The 15,745-nt window shown below is 44.1% G+C and overlaps 1 protein-coding gene across 2 annotated transcripts in view; it reads right to left on the reverse strand.

Moving 5' to 3' along the window:
- ORC1 (origin recognition complex, subunit 1) overlaps positions 1-15,745 on the reverse strand; it is a 41,545-nt gene that overhangs the window by 8,521 nt on the left and 17,279 nt on the right. For both annotated transcript variants that reach the window (XM_011973766.1, XM_011973765.1), the window contains exons 6-14: positions 13,058-13,415; positions 9,271-9,375; positions 8,181-8,376; positions 5,599-5,696; positions 4,897-4,998; positions 4,303-4,474; positions 3,586-3,693; positions 3,171-3,320; positions 1,394-1,513 (exon numbers count right to left, since the gene is read on the reverse strand). In XM_011973766.1, coding sequence (XP_011829156.1) covers positions 1,394-1,513; positions 3,171-3,320; positions 3,586-3,693; positions 4,303-4,474; positions 4,897-4,998; positions 5,599-5,696; positions 8,181-8,376; positions 9,271-9,375; positions 13,058-13,415 — 1,409 coding nt within the window. The remainder of the gene's footprint in view (positions 1-1,393; positions 1,514-3,170; positions 3,321-3,585; positions 3,694-4,302; positions 4,475-4,896; positions 4,999-5,598; positions 5,697-8,180; positions 8,377-9,270; positions 9,376-13,057; positions 13,416-15,745) is intronic.

Below are 15,745 nucleotides of genomic sequence, written 5' to 3' on the forward strand. Positions count from 1 at the left end.
AAAAAAGGATCATTCGGAGAAAAGAAAAAGACTCTTAGACTATGCATAACAGCAAAAGTGAAAAACTTTACCCATAAAATGCCTAGATGATAACTTTGAGGATCTCCCTCCTGGAAAGCAAAGCCTGGAGACAGGCACACAGTTGGCTCACCTCTGACCCCAGTCCCTAATATAGTAGCCAGTTTTGAGCAGGAGTCACAGTCATGTGCTGCTGCTACAGCCACTCAGGGTGAACAGTGTGTCGGCAAGAGGAAACTAGAAATAAGTTTATAATTCTTTTATGTGCTGAAATATTTGTGGATGTACGGTTTTTCTTTCTTTCTTTCAGCTTGAGGCAGACTTTTAACCTACTTTGTTCCTCAGCAGCCAGGGAGACTGGTCTGTGGTGAACTCTCAGGGAGCATTCTCCTGTTAGACTTAGAGGGGAGGGGCATCTAATAACTCGAATCTAGCCTGGAGAGTGTGCCTTGCTGGGCATGTTATAGACATGGTCTTGTTATATTTTCACAATGACCCTATGAGGTAAGTACTCCCATTCTTCTTCAGAGAAGAAAACTGAGGCTCAGGAAATTTTTTTTTTTTTTTTTTTTTTTTGAGACGGAGTCTTGCTCTGTCGCCCAGGCTGGAGTGCAGTGGTTATACACATCTAGATGTGTATAAGAGACAGCCCTATGAGGTAAGTACTCCCATTCTTCTTCAGAGAAGAAAACTGAGGCTCAGGAAATTTTTTTTTTTTTTTTTTTTTTTGAGACGGAGTCTTGCTCTGTCGCCCAGGCTGGAGTGCAGTGGCCGGATCTCAGCTCACTGCAAGCTCCGCCTCCCAGGTTTACGCCATTCTCCTGCCTCAGCCTTCCGAGTAGCTGGGACTACAGGCGCCCGTCACCTCGCCCGGCTAGTTTTTTGTATTTTTTAGTAGAGACGGGGTTTCACCGTGTTAGCCAGGATGGTCTCGATCTCCTGACCTCGTGATCCACCCGTCTCGGCCTCCCAAAGTGCTGGGATTACAGGCTTGAGCCACCGCGCCCAGCCCTGCTCAGGAAATTTTTAAGCAACTTTGCTATAACCTTCTGCATGCCCACTAAGCGTTAGAGCCAGAACTTGGACCAGGTTTGTCTACCTGACCATATTGTCCCTTTCATCATGCAAAACTGCTTGCTCCCTGGATCAATTCATATTAGCTTGCATATAAACCCACAATACTTATGGCCCTCTAATCAATCATAAAATAACAAGGCTAAGGAATTTCTCGGAATCTTGTCTCTCTTTTTTTATATGTTTACAGGACTTTCTAACTTTCTCTCCATCCTCAGAGCATCATACCAAGCATACAGGGCCTCATACCAAGCAGGTACTCAGAAAGATGTGCTGACTGATTTATGGGTGCAGGACTTACCTTCCTGGCTACCAGCTGGATGGCATCATCCTCAAAGGCCTTTAGCTGCTTGAGCCGGGACCTTAGGATCTGCTGTAGCTGGCTATATGTGTAGGGCTGGAAGGACATCCTGGTAAGACCCTGGGGAGCCAAAACGACAGAGGAGTAAGTTCGTTGATTGCCCATTGATTATCCAGGTGGAAAGTCACCCTTGGGCCCCCAAACCCAATTCCCAGGTCCCATATAACAAATTGCACATTTCATACCTAGACTACCACTGCCTTTACTGACGATGACCAGTGGTGTCCTGCAGGGCAGTAGTTCTCGAACGATTTTTTCATTTCATTTAAGGACCTTTGATTCTTTTTTTCTTCTTTTCCTTTTTCTTTTGAGCCTGTTGCCCAGGTTGGAGTGCAGTGGCGTGATCTCGGCTCACTGCAAGCTCCACATCCTGGGTTCATGCCATTCTCCTGTCTCAGCCTCCCAAGTAGCTGGGACTACAGGCACCCACCACCACACCCAGATATATTTTTTGTATTTTTAGTAGAGACAGGGTTTCACCATGTTAGCCAGGATGGTCTCGATCTCCTGACCTCGTGATCCACCTGCCTCGGCCTCCCAAAGTGCTGGGATTACAGGTGTGAGCGACTATGCCCGGCCTAAGCTGGGATTACAGGCATGAGCCACCGTGCCCAGTCTAAGGACCTTTGATTCTATCAGAATCATTTGGAAGTAGATAAAAGTTGAGGTGCTTCAACTGAAGTAGGTGAGAGAATCTTCAGATCTATGCTATACATTGTCACTGCACTTGGCTTCACTTACCAGGCTCTTCATGATTTCTTGTTGTGCTTCCTGCTGAACTGCAGGGCCCGTGAGGGCAGACATTGCATCTCCCTGGTTTATTGCACTATTCCAAGCACCTAACACTGCCTGGCAGGTTATAAGTGCTAAAACTTTTTTTTTTGAGACGGAGTTTCACTCTTGCTGCCCAGGCTGGAGTGCAGTGGCGTGATCTCGGCTCACTGCAACCTCCGCCTCCTGGGTTCAAGCGATTCTCCCGCCACAGCCTCCCAAGTAGCTGGGACTACAGGCATGTGCCACCACACCTGGCTAATTTTTGTATGTTTAGTAGAGATGGGGTTTCTCCATGTTGGTCAGGCTGGTCTCGAACTCCTGACCTCAGGTGATCCGCCAGCCTTGGCCTCCCAAAGTACTGGGATTATAGGCGTGAGCCACTGTGCCCAGCTTAAAACATTTGTTAAAACAATTAAACCTCCATGGCTTGGTGCAGTTTAAAAGTCCACGGGTAGCAGAACACCAAGATACGATGTTTGCAGAAAATCATGCAGTGTTGATATATTCTAACATAGAAACTATAAGCATTGCAGAAATCACATTTCTTAATGTACCATTTCAGTATTCATTTTTGCAGAACTTTTTTTGGGGGGGATGGAGTCTGGCTCTGTTGCCAGGCTGGAGTGCAGTGGCATGATCTCAACTCACTGCAACCTCTGCCTCTGGAGTTCAAGCAATTCTCCTGCCTCAGCTTCCTGAGTAAGTGGAACTACAGGCGCGCACCACCACACCTGGCTAATTTTTGTATTTTTAGTAGAGATGGGGTTTTGCCGTGTTGGCCAGGCTGGTCTTGAACTCCTGACCTCAAGTGGTCCCCCCACCTTGGCCTCCCAAAGTGCTGAGTTTACAGACGTGAGCCACCACACCTGGACCATTTTTGCAGAACTTCTTGGCCAAGCTTACAGATCTGCAATAACAGCATGGGAACTGCCCTAGAACCTACCAGTCGGCTGGACACCCGGTTCAGCATGATTCGCTCTGGCAGGTCCATTGTGTTGGCAATTGTCAGGACCACAAGCCGGGCCTCCTTATGAGTGGGCCAGTCAAAGAGATTGTACATTATGTCTTGTTTGTGAGTCCACAGAAGGTCGAGCTGCCAGGGAAAAGGAGAGAGATGCCGAGTCAATCACAGAGACTGAGCTGGGGCTTCAGAATGAAGACCTATAACCACTGCTTTAGCTGCATGTTTCCCAGATCATAGCACCAAAGCAGTCCATTGACACATGCCTCTCAGCACCAGAAAATGGCTCATAAGAATAGAGAAAGAAGCCAGGACTTTCCTCCCTTCCACCCAGCACTTGCTCCTAAAACGTAAGGACAGCCCCATTTCTTCTCCTGTCCTCCCATGGGCACCTCACCTCATCCACAAGCAGGACGGTGGTTTCCTGAGGAGACCCTCGGGTGCAGAATCGCTTTGCCAGCAGTTCTGCCGCGTGGTTAGCTGTTGCTTTTTGGCCTGTTAGCTTCTGCATTAGGAGAAACACAGTTGTGAGGAACTGTAAGGATCTTACTCCTCTGGGATTAAAGTTAAATCTGTAAATGGAGGGAGGCATTTAGCCTGAGGACTTCGGTATCCTATGTTCTGCCTCCCAATCTAGTCTTAACCCTAACCTGGAAGGACAAGAGAAGGCGCCAAAAGAGAAGATAAAGAAAGTGTGTGAGTTTGAAAAGCAAATGAGCCACAGGCTGGGCCAGAAGCCCCCTTAAAATCACTATTACATAATTCTATGACTGGATGCTACCTGCTCCAAAATAACAGCCCATGGATGAAACAGCAAGACTCAACCTCTGGCCTGCCATGGACCCCTTTTCCATGTCGCTACACTGCTGTGAGCTCACAGTTTTCACCATGTGGAAAAGTACTGGCTTCCTGGCTTGTAGTCATTATCCAGCTCCTAGACTTTGAAGTCCCTTAGGGTAAGAATTCTGCCTTCCCTGCCCTTGCTACCTCTACAGAAAGGACAATGCCTGGTATATCATGAACATGCAATACACACAAAATTAAGTAACTCTTTCCTTTTTCATGTGCCACGAAGAAACAGTATTTTCCAAAAAGCCTAAACAGCTCTGCTTACCTGCAAGATTTGTACATAGACTTGGTGGGGCTCCGTCAGCTTCATGCCATTGACCTCAATGTATTGAAAGGGAGGAACATCATTGGCTTGGGCTGCCTGCTGCAGGCAGCGCATCACCTCATGCACAGTAGCAGTCTTCCCTGTCCCAGGGACACCAGAGATGTACATGCACCTAGAGCAAGAGGGGAAAACTCGTGGGGTAGGTCTCAGCCAGACACTACATGCTATAATCAGTTAGGAGCGTGTGAATGTATACTGAGGGAAGGACCAAGATCCTTGAAATGTGGAGGTGGGGGCAGTAGGGACCATCCTTGGAAGCTGGTCAGAGTAGGACCTGCTTATATAGAATCATTCATTCTACAAGTAATGCCATATGCAAACTGCCTACTCAAAGAAGGCCAGTTTCATTCTTTCTGAAAGGCAACATTTCTGTTCCTATAGGATTACTTTGGCAACAAATGTTTCAGAAGCTTTAGGCTTCAGCAAGGATTTGGTGTAGTCTGATGATACTGGAGAAAGCCTGTATGGCTGAACAGGCTTCTACTAACAGGGGCCTTATTCCCCAAACTACCCTGCCTGCCTCACGTGACTCACCCTCCAGTACGGTCAAGGAGTTTGCTTTCCACAAAGTTGTAGATGTCTTGGAATTCCTGTTCCCGACAGGGAAGGGACTCAGGTACAGCAGAAACGTGTAGCCTACCATTGGTGGTAAATAGGAGAAAAGGAAGACTTTAGGAACATTCCCCAACCATCTACTCATTAATCAATGGAAAATGATTACGGTTTCTTGTCTATATTTCTACATGAAAACTCAATTTCAAATGCCAGAGAATCCCTTCATTTTCAAATCCCTCCATTTAGCCTCATAGTCCTTGGCCTCCATTTCTCCAACCAAATCACATGGGTGGACCTCATCCCATAGGAGATTCAGATTTTCCTTGATTTCTGACAGGATCCAGACTTATATGAAAGTCTCCATATGGTTCTAAAGGGCATCATAACAACGAGGCACTGTCCTGACTAATCATCTTCCATCCCTGCGGAAATGATGGCAGTAGACAGGAAGGTCAATCCTCCCAGGACCTGTCCACACTGGCTTACCCAGATGCTGCTTGAGAGGTTTCTTTTTCCTAAATACACACACTCACTTTACCTAGATAGGTAAAAGTGTAGACACATAGGGTATCTACCTTTATTTGGTAGACCAGTGACTGCTAATCACTCCCATTTCATGTGAATGAAAGCAGAGGCCGCATGGTTCCTGCCTCCCTGAAAGGGAATCAAGAGCAGCAGTACCTCAGTCGGGCTTCCTCCAGCACACTGGCTGGCTCCTGGGCAGCCAGACTTCGACTACGGATCTGAGGAGTGGCACAACGTGGCGTTTTAGGCTTGAGCTGTATTCAAAACAGAGAACATATTTCACAAAGAAACAGCAAAACACCATCCAGGACACACCAGCTAATGTGATTTGTGCTGATCTGATAACAGGAAGAGAGGTGGTGAATTCCTCTTAGTTCCTTCCTGGATAAAGGACCACGACTCTTCCTCTCTCACACCTTACATTGCATAAACTTTGTTCATCGTCCCAACACGGTTTCTGTTTTCTAATGTACATATAGTATCAGGATTTGTAACATTGTCAGTCTGAGGAAAGACTTAAGTTTGGATGAAATACTATTGAAAAGTAAAATATTATCTTGAAAGACAAGAAATGTTTAAGAAACCCTAACTACTCTGCCCAAATACAGAAGAGAAGAGAAAGCATAAACTACGTTTGATTCATAAGATCTTTCTCTGGGCTTACTTGAAGATATGGTCAAGCATCAGCCCAGGACTTCCATGGCCCACAGTGCAGGACTTGGAGAAACCTTGGTAGATTTTTCCACTCCAAACCCCCAGATCACTGCTTAGTCTAGTCTAGCAGCCCTCTATCTTCTTCCTTGCTCATGGCTTGCTGGAGCAGGCCTGTTGCTGCTTCCCTCATCTTCATGGAATTTCTACAAAGCATTCTCTCCTATGCGGCATCTCACTCTACCCACCCTCTGTTTTCAGCCTGGCTAGAGAAAGAACAATCTCTCCACTTCCTCCCGAGGCAGAACGCACTTAAACTCTATCTGTTTAAAAGGCTTTACAGGCTGGTGTGGTGATGCACGTCTGTAATCCCAGCACTTTGGAAGGCTGAGGCAGGAGGACTGCTTAAACTCAGGAGTTCGAGGCCAGCCTGGGCAACACAGAGGTGAAAGCCCCCTCTAAATTAGCTAGGCATGATGGCACTAGCTACTAGGGAGGCTGAGGTGGAAGGATTGCTCGAGCCTGGGAAGTTGAGGCTACAGTGAGCTGAGATTGCACCACTGCACTCCAGCCTCGGCAAGAGACAGAGCAAGACCCTGTCTCAAAAAAAAAAAAAAAAAAGTCTACATTTATTGATTTTGGAGAAAACTGAAAAGAACTGACAAGGCCTTGCTGAGAAAGTATCAAGAAACCTGATGGGCTTCTGCCTTTTATTATGCTGAAGGTACCCTACGCCTTATATCCCTACTTTTGGGTTGGGGCGAGGAGGCACAATCAAACCAGAGGCCTGTTAGGAACCAGGACACACAGCAGGAGGAAGAGTGGTGGGCGGGTGAGCATTACCACCTGAGCTCTGCCTTCTGCTAGAGCAGCAGAGGCATTCGATTCTCATAGGAGTGTGAACCCTATTGCGAACTGCGTGTGCAAGGGATCTAGGTTGCACACTCCTTATGAGAATCTAATGCCTGGAGATCTGGGGTAGAACAATTTCATCCTGAAACCATCCCCCAAGTCCCTGCCATCTGTAGAAAATGTGTCTTCCACGAAGCGGGTCCCTGGTGCCAAAAGGGCTGGGGACGACTGATCTACTGGATTCCTTTCCCTGGAGACTTTTCTTTTTTCTTGAGATAGTCTCACTCTGACGCCCAGGCTAGAGTGCTATGGTGCCATCTCAGCTCACTGAAACCTCCGCCTCTCAGGTTCAAGTGATTCTCCCGCCTCAGCCTCCAGAGTAGCTGGGATTACAGGCGCCTGCCACCATTAGCCCGGCTAATTTTTGTATTTTTAGCACAGACAGGGTTTCACCATTGTTGGCCAGGCTGGTCTTGAACTCCTGACCTCAAGTGATCTGTCCACCTCGGCCTCCCAAAGTGCTGGATTTACAGGCATGAGCCACCATGCCTAGCCGAGATTTTTCTTTGATTTCAACCCAAGCCAAATCACATCTTCATGTGGAGAAATGGACATCAGCTTTAGAAAGTCTTCTAATTAAGATTTCCCAATTGCGTTCCAAAGAATAAGATGCTCTCTCAATTTAACTTTAATTCAAACATTTCTCAAGCACACTCAAAAATCAGAAGATCCTGATCTGAATACCTTTTCGGTGTTCTGCTAAAGTTCCACAGGAAGCAGAAAAGATGTCCATTGATCTCCTCCTTCCATCTTGCTGTGACACGATTTGTTACCAATATGTAAGTAGCACTCCTGGTTTCTCAGGTGTGTCAAGTGGGACAACAAAACTAACACCACGGCTCTGTGGCCGTACATGCGATACCCACTCTGCCAGTGCTCCGTGGGAGATGCAAAGAGGAGTGGGTCTTGTACTTCCCTCAGGAAGTTCAGCTCTTGGCTGTCTGATTCTGTACCGTAAAAGGGACTTAACTCAAAAATCACTCTCTACTAGATTTATTTTCAGTCCCAGTGTTCACTTAGGTCCCTTTCTCCATGAATATTCCACAAGGAATAGCATTTAATATAACAGACCTGTCCTCAGATTCCAGCTGTTACTAATCTGTGACCTCAGCATTTGTAACTTTTAAACTAAGAGAGGGATGCTTCGATGGGAAGTAAACCTAGTAGAACCTTACACTTTTCTTTGGCATCTTCGTGGGGGTATGTAAGGATGACTTCAAGGAAGATCGCAGGTTCCTGGACACAGTTCTGGGTGTTCTCTTTGGAACGGGCGGTGTGAAAGCCTCTTCTTCGTCACTGCTAGATTCTGAAATCTCTGCTGCTGGCAGAATCCCTTTCTCTTCTTGGTCACTTTTACTATGACCTAGAAACCTAAATGGTAGGGACATATTTTTTGCTACTCAGTGTTCAAGTCTAAATAAGAAGAACTCCATAACGTTAGTGTGGATTACAAGCATTGCAGGGTCCTTGTGACCAGACAACATGGCTGCTTGCTACTGAGACAATCTGTTAGGAGCATTATTTATATTGTATCATTAAACCCCTCAACAAATTTATGACATGTATATTATTATATTGTGTAGATGAGGAATTTCAGACTTAGAAAGGTAAATTTGCCTTCCCAAGGTTACACAGATAGTAAATGACAAAGCCCAGGTTCAAATTCAGATCTGTCAGAATCCAAGTTCATGCTCTTAGGCACCCCATCCCACCACCAGTCTTGCTGGACATGATGATTAGGGATGGGAGCCACCTAAGCCCAGGAAGTATTTCTTGCCCCTTCAAACTAAGACACTTATCTGAAACTTAACATAATTCCAGACATGCTAGGTAAAAGGTCAATTTTGGTTTTTTTTTTTTTGAGACAGAGTCTCGCTCTGTCACCTGGGCCGGAGTGCAGTGGCGGGATCTCAGGTCACTGCAAGCTCCGCCTCCCACGTTTACGCCATTCTCCTGCCTCAGCCTCCTGAGTAGCTGGGACTACAGGACCCCGCCGCCTCGCCTGGCTAGTTTTTTTTGTATTTTTTTAGTAGAGACGGGGTTTCACCGTGTTAGCCAGGATGGTCTCGATCTCCTGACCTCGTGATCTGCCCGTCTCGGCCTCCCAAAGTGCTGGGATTACAGGCTTGAGCCACCGCGCCTGGCCTGGTAAAAGATCAATTTCAATGGACTGGCAAATAAACAATATAAGAGGCTTTGAGAGATAAGAGTATAGATATCAGAGATGGCAGCAATGTTTCTCTGCCTGCCAAGTAGTCGTCTTACCGAAGCTGCTGCCTAATCCGGTTCATAGACAAGACAGAACTCTTTCTGCGGATATGACGGGGAGTAGAGGTGGCTTCATTCTGAGCTTCTGTTTCTTTTGCATCCCTACAAGAAATCACAGCAAGGTCACGGGAAGCAGTTTTGGACACCAGAGTGTCCAAAAGGCACTAGAAGATAGTCAAGTGGCCTGATTGGCTCCCAGTCTTTTTATATATACTTTGAAAAGACCAAACTTTCTTTTTGCTAAAAAGTTGGCAAAACATTATAACTAAAAAGTTATAACTGAAGCTTGACTCAAACCCAGAGTTCAAAGTCTGCCTTAAGCTTATTTAAATCAGACTCACCACCTCCCCAACTAGAAACCAAAATATACTACTCCCAGGGAGAGGTGCTTGTCTTTTTTTGTTTCTGATGCATGTATGAATTTACTATCCACACAGGCTCAAGGTTAGCAGAAATGCAGCTGTATATTCAATATAAAGCATTTATTGAGCAACCTATTATGGAACAGGTGCTGAAGTTTCTAGGTAGCAAATACTACAAATTGTAACTTCTGGCTTGTTGCATTTTTATTTGTACAGCAAAGTTTGTTCTAAATGTCTTATATTTTTGTACAGTTTGTATTTGAGAATAGTCTCCAGTTAAAAAATGAGTCCTAGCCAGAGCAATCAGACAAGACAAAGAAATAAAGGGCATCCGAATTAAAAAAGAGTATGTCAAACTGTTCATGTTCACCAATGATACGATCATATACCTAGAAAACCCTAAAGACTCATCCAAAAAGGTCCTAGATCTGATACATTGCTGAAAGAAATCAGAGATGACACAAACAAATGGAAACACATCCCATGCTCATGGATGGGTAGAATCAATATTGTGAAATGACCACACTGCAAAAGCAATCTACAGATTCAACATATTCAATGCAATTACTATCAAAATACTATCATCATTCTTCACAGAACTAAAAAAAAAATACTAAAATTCATATGGACCAAAAAAGAAAGCCCGCATAGACAAAGCAATACTAAGCAAAAAGAAAAATGTGGAGGCATCACATTACCTGACTTCAAACTATAACTTCAAGGATATAGTTACCAAAACAAAATGGTACTGGTATAAAAATAGGCACATAGACCAATGGAACAGAACAGAGAACCCAGAAATAAAGCCAAATATAGCCAACTGATCTTCGACAAAGCAAGCAAAAACATAAAGTGGAAAAAGGACACCCTATTCAACAAATGGTGCTGGAATAATTGGCAAGCCACATGTAGAAGAATGAAACGGGCCAGCCGTGGTGGCTCATGCCTGTAATCCCAGCACTTTGGGAGGTCGAGGTGGGTGGATCACCTGAGGTCAGGAGTTTGAGAGATTAGTCTCTACTAAAAATACAAAAAATTAGCTGGGCGGTGGCAGATGCCTATAATCCCAGCTACTTGGGAGGCTGAGGCAGGAGAATTGCTTGAACCCGCAAGGTTGCAGTAATCCAAGATCGTGCCACTGCACTCCAGCCTGGACAACAAGAGCACAACTCTGTCTCCAAAAAAAGAAAAAAAAAAAAAGAAGAAGAATGAAACTGAATCCTCATCTCTCATCTTATACAAAAATCAACTAAAGATGGATCAGAGACTTAAATCTAAAACCTGAAACCATAAAAAATCTAGAAGATAATGGGTAGGCGTGGTGGTTCACGCCTGTAATCTCAGTACTTTGGGAGGCTGAGGCAGGTGGGTCACAAGGTCAGGAGTTCAAGACCAGTCTGGCCAATATGGTGAAACCCCGTCTCTACCAAAAATACAAAAATTAGCCAGGTGTGGTGGCACGCGCCAGTAGTCCCAGCTACTTGGGAGGCTGAAGCAGAAGAATTGCTTGAACCTGGGAAGCAGAGGTTGCAGTGAGCTGAGATCATGCCACTGCACTCCAGCCTGGGCGTCAGAGTGAGACTCCGTCTCAAAAAAAAAAAAAAAAAATCTAGAAAAAAGAAATTCTAACTTTGGAAAAAGTCTTCTAGACATTGTTAGGCAAAGAATTAATGACTTAGAAAGCAAAAGCAAATGCAACAAAAACAACAATAAATAAATGGGACCTAATGATACTAAAAAGCTTCTGCACAGCAAAAGAAATAATCAGCAGACTATAAACAGACAATCCACAGAGTGGGAGAAAATATTTGCAAACTATGCATCCAACAAAGGACTAATATCCAGAATCTACAAGGAACTCAAACAAATCAGCAAGAAAAAAACAAATAATCCCATCAAAAAGTGGGCAAAAAGCCAGGTGCGGTGGCTCACACCTGTAATCCCAGCACTCTGGGAGGCTGAGGTGAGTTGATCACTTGAGGTAGGAGTTTGAGACTAGCCTGGCCAACATGGTGAAATCCCGCCTCTACTAAAATACAAAAATTAGTCGGGCGTGGTGGCAAGTGCCTGTAGTCCCAGCTACTCAGGAGGTTGAGGCAGGAGAATTGCTAGAACTCAGGAGGTGGAGGTTGTAGTGAGCCAAGTTTGCACCACTGTACTCTAGCTTGGGCAACAGATCAAGACTCCCTTTCAAAAAAAACAAAAGGGAAAAAAAGTAGGCAAAGGACATGAATAGACAATTCTCAAAAGAAGGTATAGAAACAGCCAGCAAACATACGAAAAAAATATTCAACAGCACTAATTATCAGGGAAATGCAAATTAAAACCACAATGAAATACCACCTTATTCCTGTTAGAATGGCCATAATTTAAAAAGCAAAAAATAATAGATGTTAGTGTGGATGCAGTGAAAAAGGAATACTTCTACACTGCTGGTGGGAATGTACAGTTGTACAACCACTATAGAAAACACTGTGGAGATTCCTTAAAGAACTAAAAGTAGATCCACCATTTGATTCAGCAATCCCACTTGTGGGTATCTACCCAAAGGAAAAGAAGTCATTATATTAAAAAAAGACACATGCACACACATGTTTATAGCAGCACAATTTGCAATGGCAAAAATATGGAACCAGCCTAAATGCCCATCAACCAATGAGTGGATGAAGAAAATGTGGTATATATTTATCATGGAATACTACTCAGCCATAAAACAAAGAAATAATGGCATTTCCAGCAACTTGGATGGAGTTGAGACCATTATTCTAAGTGAAGTAACTTGGGAATGGAAAATCAAATATCACATATCCTCACTTATAAGTGGGAGCTAAGCTATGAGGATGCATAGGCATAAGAATGATATAAGGGACTTTGGGGACTCAAGGGGAAGGGTGGAAGAGGGGTGAGAAATAAAAGACTACATATCGGGTACAATGTACACTGGTCAGGTGACAAGTGCACCAAAACCTCAGAAATCACCACTTAAAAACTTACCCATGTAACCAAAAACCACCTGTTCCCCAAAAACTATTGAAATAAAATTAAACAACAACAATGAAAAACTGCCTTAAAAAATGACTGTTAAAATGTGGCAAAAAGCCACAGGAACTAATGAAATCCCAAACTGGATAGCAATGCAGGTTTGGGAAGTTGTCTTCTATAGCAATGATCCCCAAATAACAGCTCGGGTATATTGGAATCATCTGAATAGCATTTCCAAATATAGATTCCTAGGACCAGTGCTTGGAGTCTGACTCACCAGGTGTGGGAAGAGGCCTAGAAATCTGTATTTTAAGAAAGCTCCCCAATAATTCTGTGACATAGGTTTTTCAACTACTGTTCTAACTTTTTTGACTATGACCCACACACTTCACATGATGTGAAGAATTTCAGTTTGCTCTGTGGATAATGTCCCTGGTCACCTCTTTTTGATGTTTTCTGGTTTCAGAATCACAGATGGCATCACTGAAGATTTCTGTCCCCCTCTGATAGGGGTAAGTATTCTCTCCTCTTTAATGTCTATGGTTTTCGAAGCTGGAATTCGGGTTCTCAGGATTATGCAACGTTTGGGTGAAGCCTCATCATCCTCAGTATAACAGAGTCCAGTCTCTCTGGTTTTCTCTGGGGCTTTCAGAGCTGGAGACAAGGTCTGAAGTTTATCAGGCTGAGATCTCTTAGAAGGTGAGGTGATCTCCGAGAAGGCCACTTTCCGTTTCATTCTTCCTGGAGAATCCAAGGAGGCACGTGAAGTCTGCTGGGACATCTGAGGGTTACCTAAGCCTCAAGATAAATCACCACAGACAATGTGTAAGTTTTTTACCTAACAACATACAAACCCGTAATCTCATTACAGCCAAATTCTGCCACCGAGTTATACGTAAAACATGAATTAGCTATATTTTTAATCATTCCAGGCTTTCTTTCTCCAGCCCAGGTAGCTCTAATAATTTTTCATCTCTCACCTAAATTTTAGGAGTGATTTTCCTAGTTAGAACCGTAAGTCAAATTTTAAGTCAAATTTTAAGTCAGCTTTTGCAGATAAATGGGATAAGTCTTCTCTCATCTCTAACAGGTTTCCCTGAAATAACCTATCAGAACAGTGGGTCTCAATTAGGGTAACATCACACGCCTTCAATCCTAACTCAATGACATTTGAAGAAATGTATACGAGAGATGCTATCAAGTAACAATGATTACTTGATAGCACAATAACCCAGATTGTATCTGCCACTGGAGAGAAGTGGGGTTCCTGGGAACAATCCACTGGATTCTGTGAATACACAAAACTGTGTGGAATTGCTTCTCCCTCACGAGGACCACAGCACCAAGGACCCCAGCTGCCCATTTGCAGATACCAACTGCGCAGTTAAAAAGGCAGGCATGTGATGGGGGCTAAGGTTAAACAAATGTTGAATGAGGCTCAACCCTGGTTCCAATACACAAAACACTCTAGTCTAACGGATGATATACAAGACTGCCTATTATATTATATAAAGTGAAATAAGTGTCCAGAAGCACATGAGTGCTCATAAAGATGGCTTTTGAGATATACGTTGAAAGAAAGGTAAAATTTCAACAGAGTTGAAAGATGAAGAAGAAAGGACATAAGGAAAAAAAAAAGAAAAACCCCCCCATTTCTTTTTTTTTCTTTTTTCTTTTTTTTGAGACAGAGTCTCGCTCTGTCGCCCAGGCTGGAGCGCAATAGTGTGATCTCAGCTCACTGCAACCTGTGCCTCCCGGGTTCAAGCGATTCTCCTGCTCAGCCTCCCGAATAGCTGGGACTACAGGCACATGCTGCCACACCCGGCTAATTTTTTGCATTTTTAGTAGAGACGGGGTTTCACCATGTTGGCCAGGCTGGTCTTGAATGCCTGACCTCAGTCGATCCACCTGCCTCGGCCTCCAAAAGTGTTGGGATTACAGGCATGAGCCACCGGCCCCAGTCAGCCCCTTCATTTCTGAAGGTGGTATTACAGATTAGTTAATATTTTTGCAGCATTTTCTGTTTTGTACTTTACATTCAGTTCCTAAAACACATAGTGTACGATAGAGCTATCAAGAATACAAGTAACTTATACTTGAAGAACTTGACACCTACACAAAAAATTCAAAAAGGATGAATGACTATATATAACAAGTGAGGATGAGCTCTCAGAAAGGCTGTGGAGTGAGTTTCAGATACACTGTAAGGGGAAAAAGCAAGTTGGAAAAGAATATATCCAGTATGCTACCCTATTGGTAAGAAAATGAAAAATAAAAATATATGCGTGTCTGTACATAGGTATACATATATGCATACACATCTGCTGATTCTTCCAAAAGGAAACATACGAAAGATAAACCAGAAAGTAAAACAATTAATTAACATGTAGAAAGTGGGGTAAGCAGGGTGGGAAGGCAAGGAAAGGAGTAGTGCTTTTCTAGGTAGATTTAAGTAGTTTTGACTCGAATGATATTAATGTTTCACATATTTAAAAAATTAAATAAAAAATGGGTGAAGTCTTAAAATGAAACACAAACTCTGATAGCTGGGCATAGTGGCTCATGCCTGTAATCCCAGCACTTTGGGAGGCCAAGGCGGGTGGATCACTTGAGCCCAGGAGTTTGAGACCAGCCTGGGCAACATGGCAAGACCCTCTTGCTACAAAAAATTAAAATAAAATTAGCCAGGCATAGTGGTATGCACTTGTAGTCCCAGCTACTTGGGAGACTGAGGCAGGAGGATCATTTGAGCCCAGGAGGTCAAGCCTACAATAAGTCATGAGTGTGCCATTGCATTCCAACCTGGGTGACACAGCAAGACTCTGTCTCAAAAAACAAAAACAAAAAAACCCAGAAAATAGAGCCAAGTGCAGTGACCTACCCTTGTAGTCCCCGCTACTGGGGAGGCTGAGGCCAGAGGATTGCTTGAGCTTGATCACTTGAGTTCCAGGCTATAGTGCACTATGATCACTAACTCAATACTGTCCCATAAATGAACATTTTTATCACATAATCCTTTAGCCCCAGTATTGCCCACTGTGATCCCTTCCACAACTTACTGCCAAGCTCCAGCCTCTTCCTGGCTCTTGGGGTAAGAGGACGGGTAGGAGTTTGGCGAGATTTGGAGG

This window comes from Mandrillus leucophaeus, unplaced genomic scaffold, assembly GCF_000951045.1.
Source record: "Mandrillus leucophaeus isolate KB7577 unplaced genomic scaffold, Mleu.le_1.0 Scaffold14, whole genome shotgun sequence".
Classification (NCBI taxonomy): Eukaryota; Metazoa; Chordata; class Mammalia; order Primates; family Cercopithecidae; genus Mandrillus; species Mandrillus leucophaeus.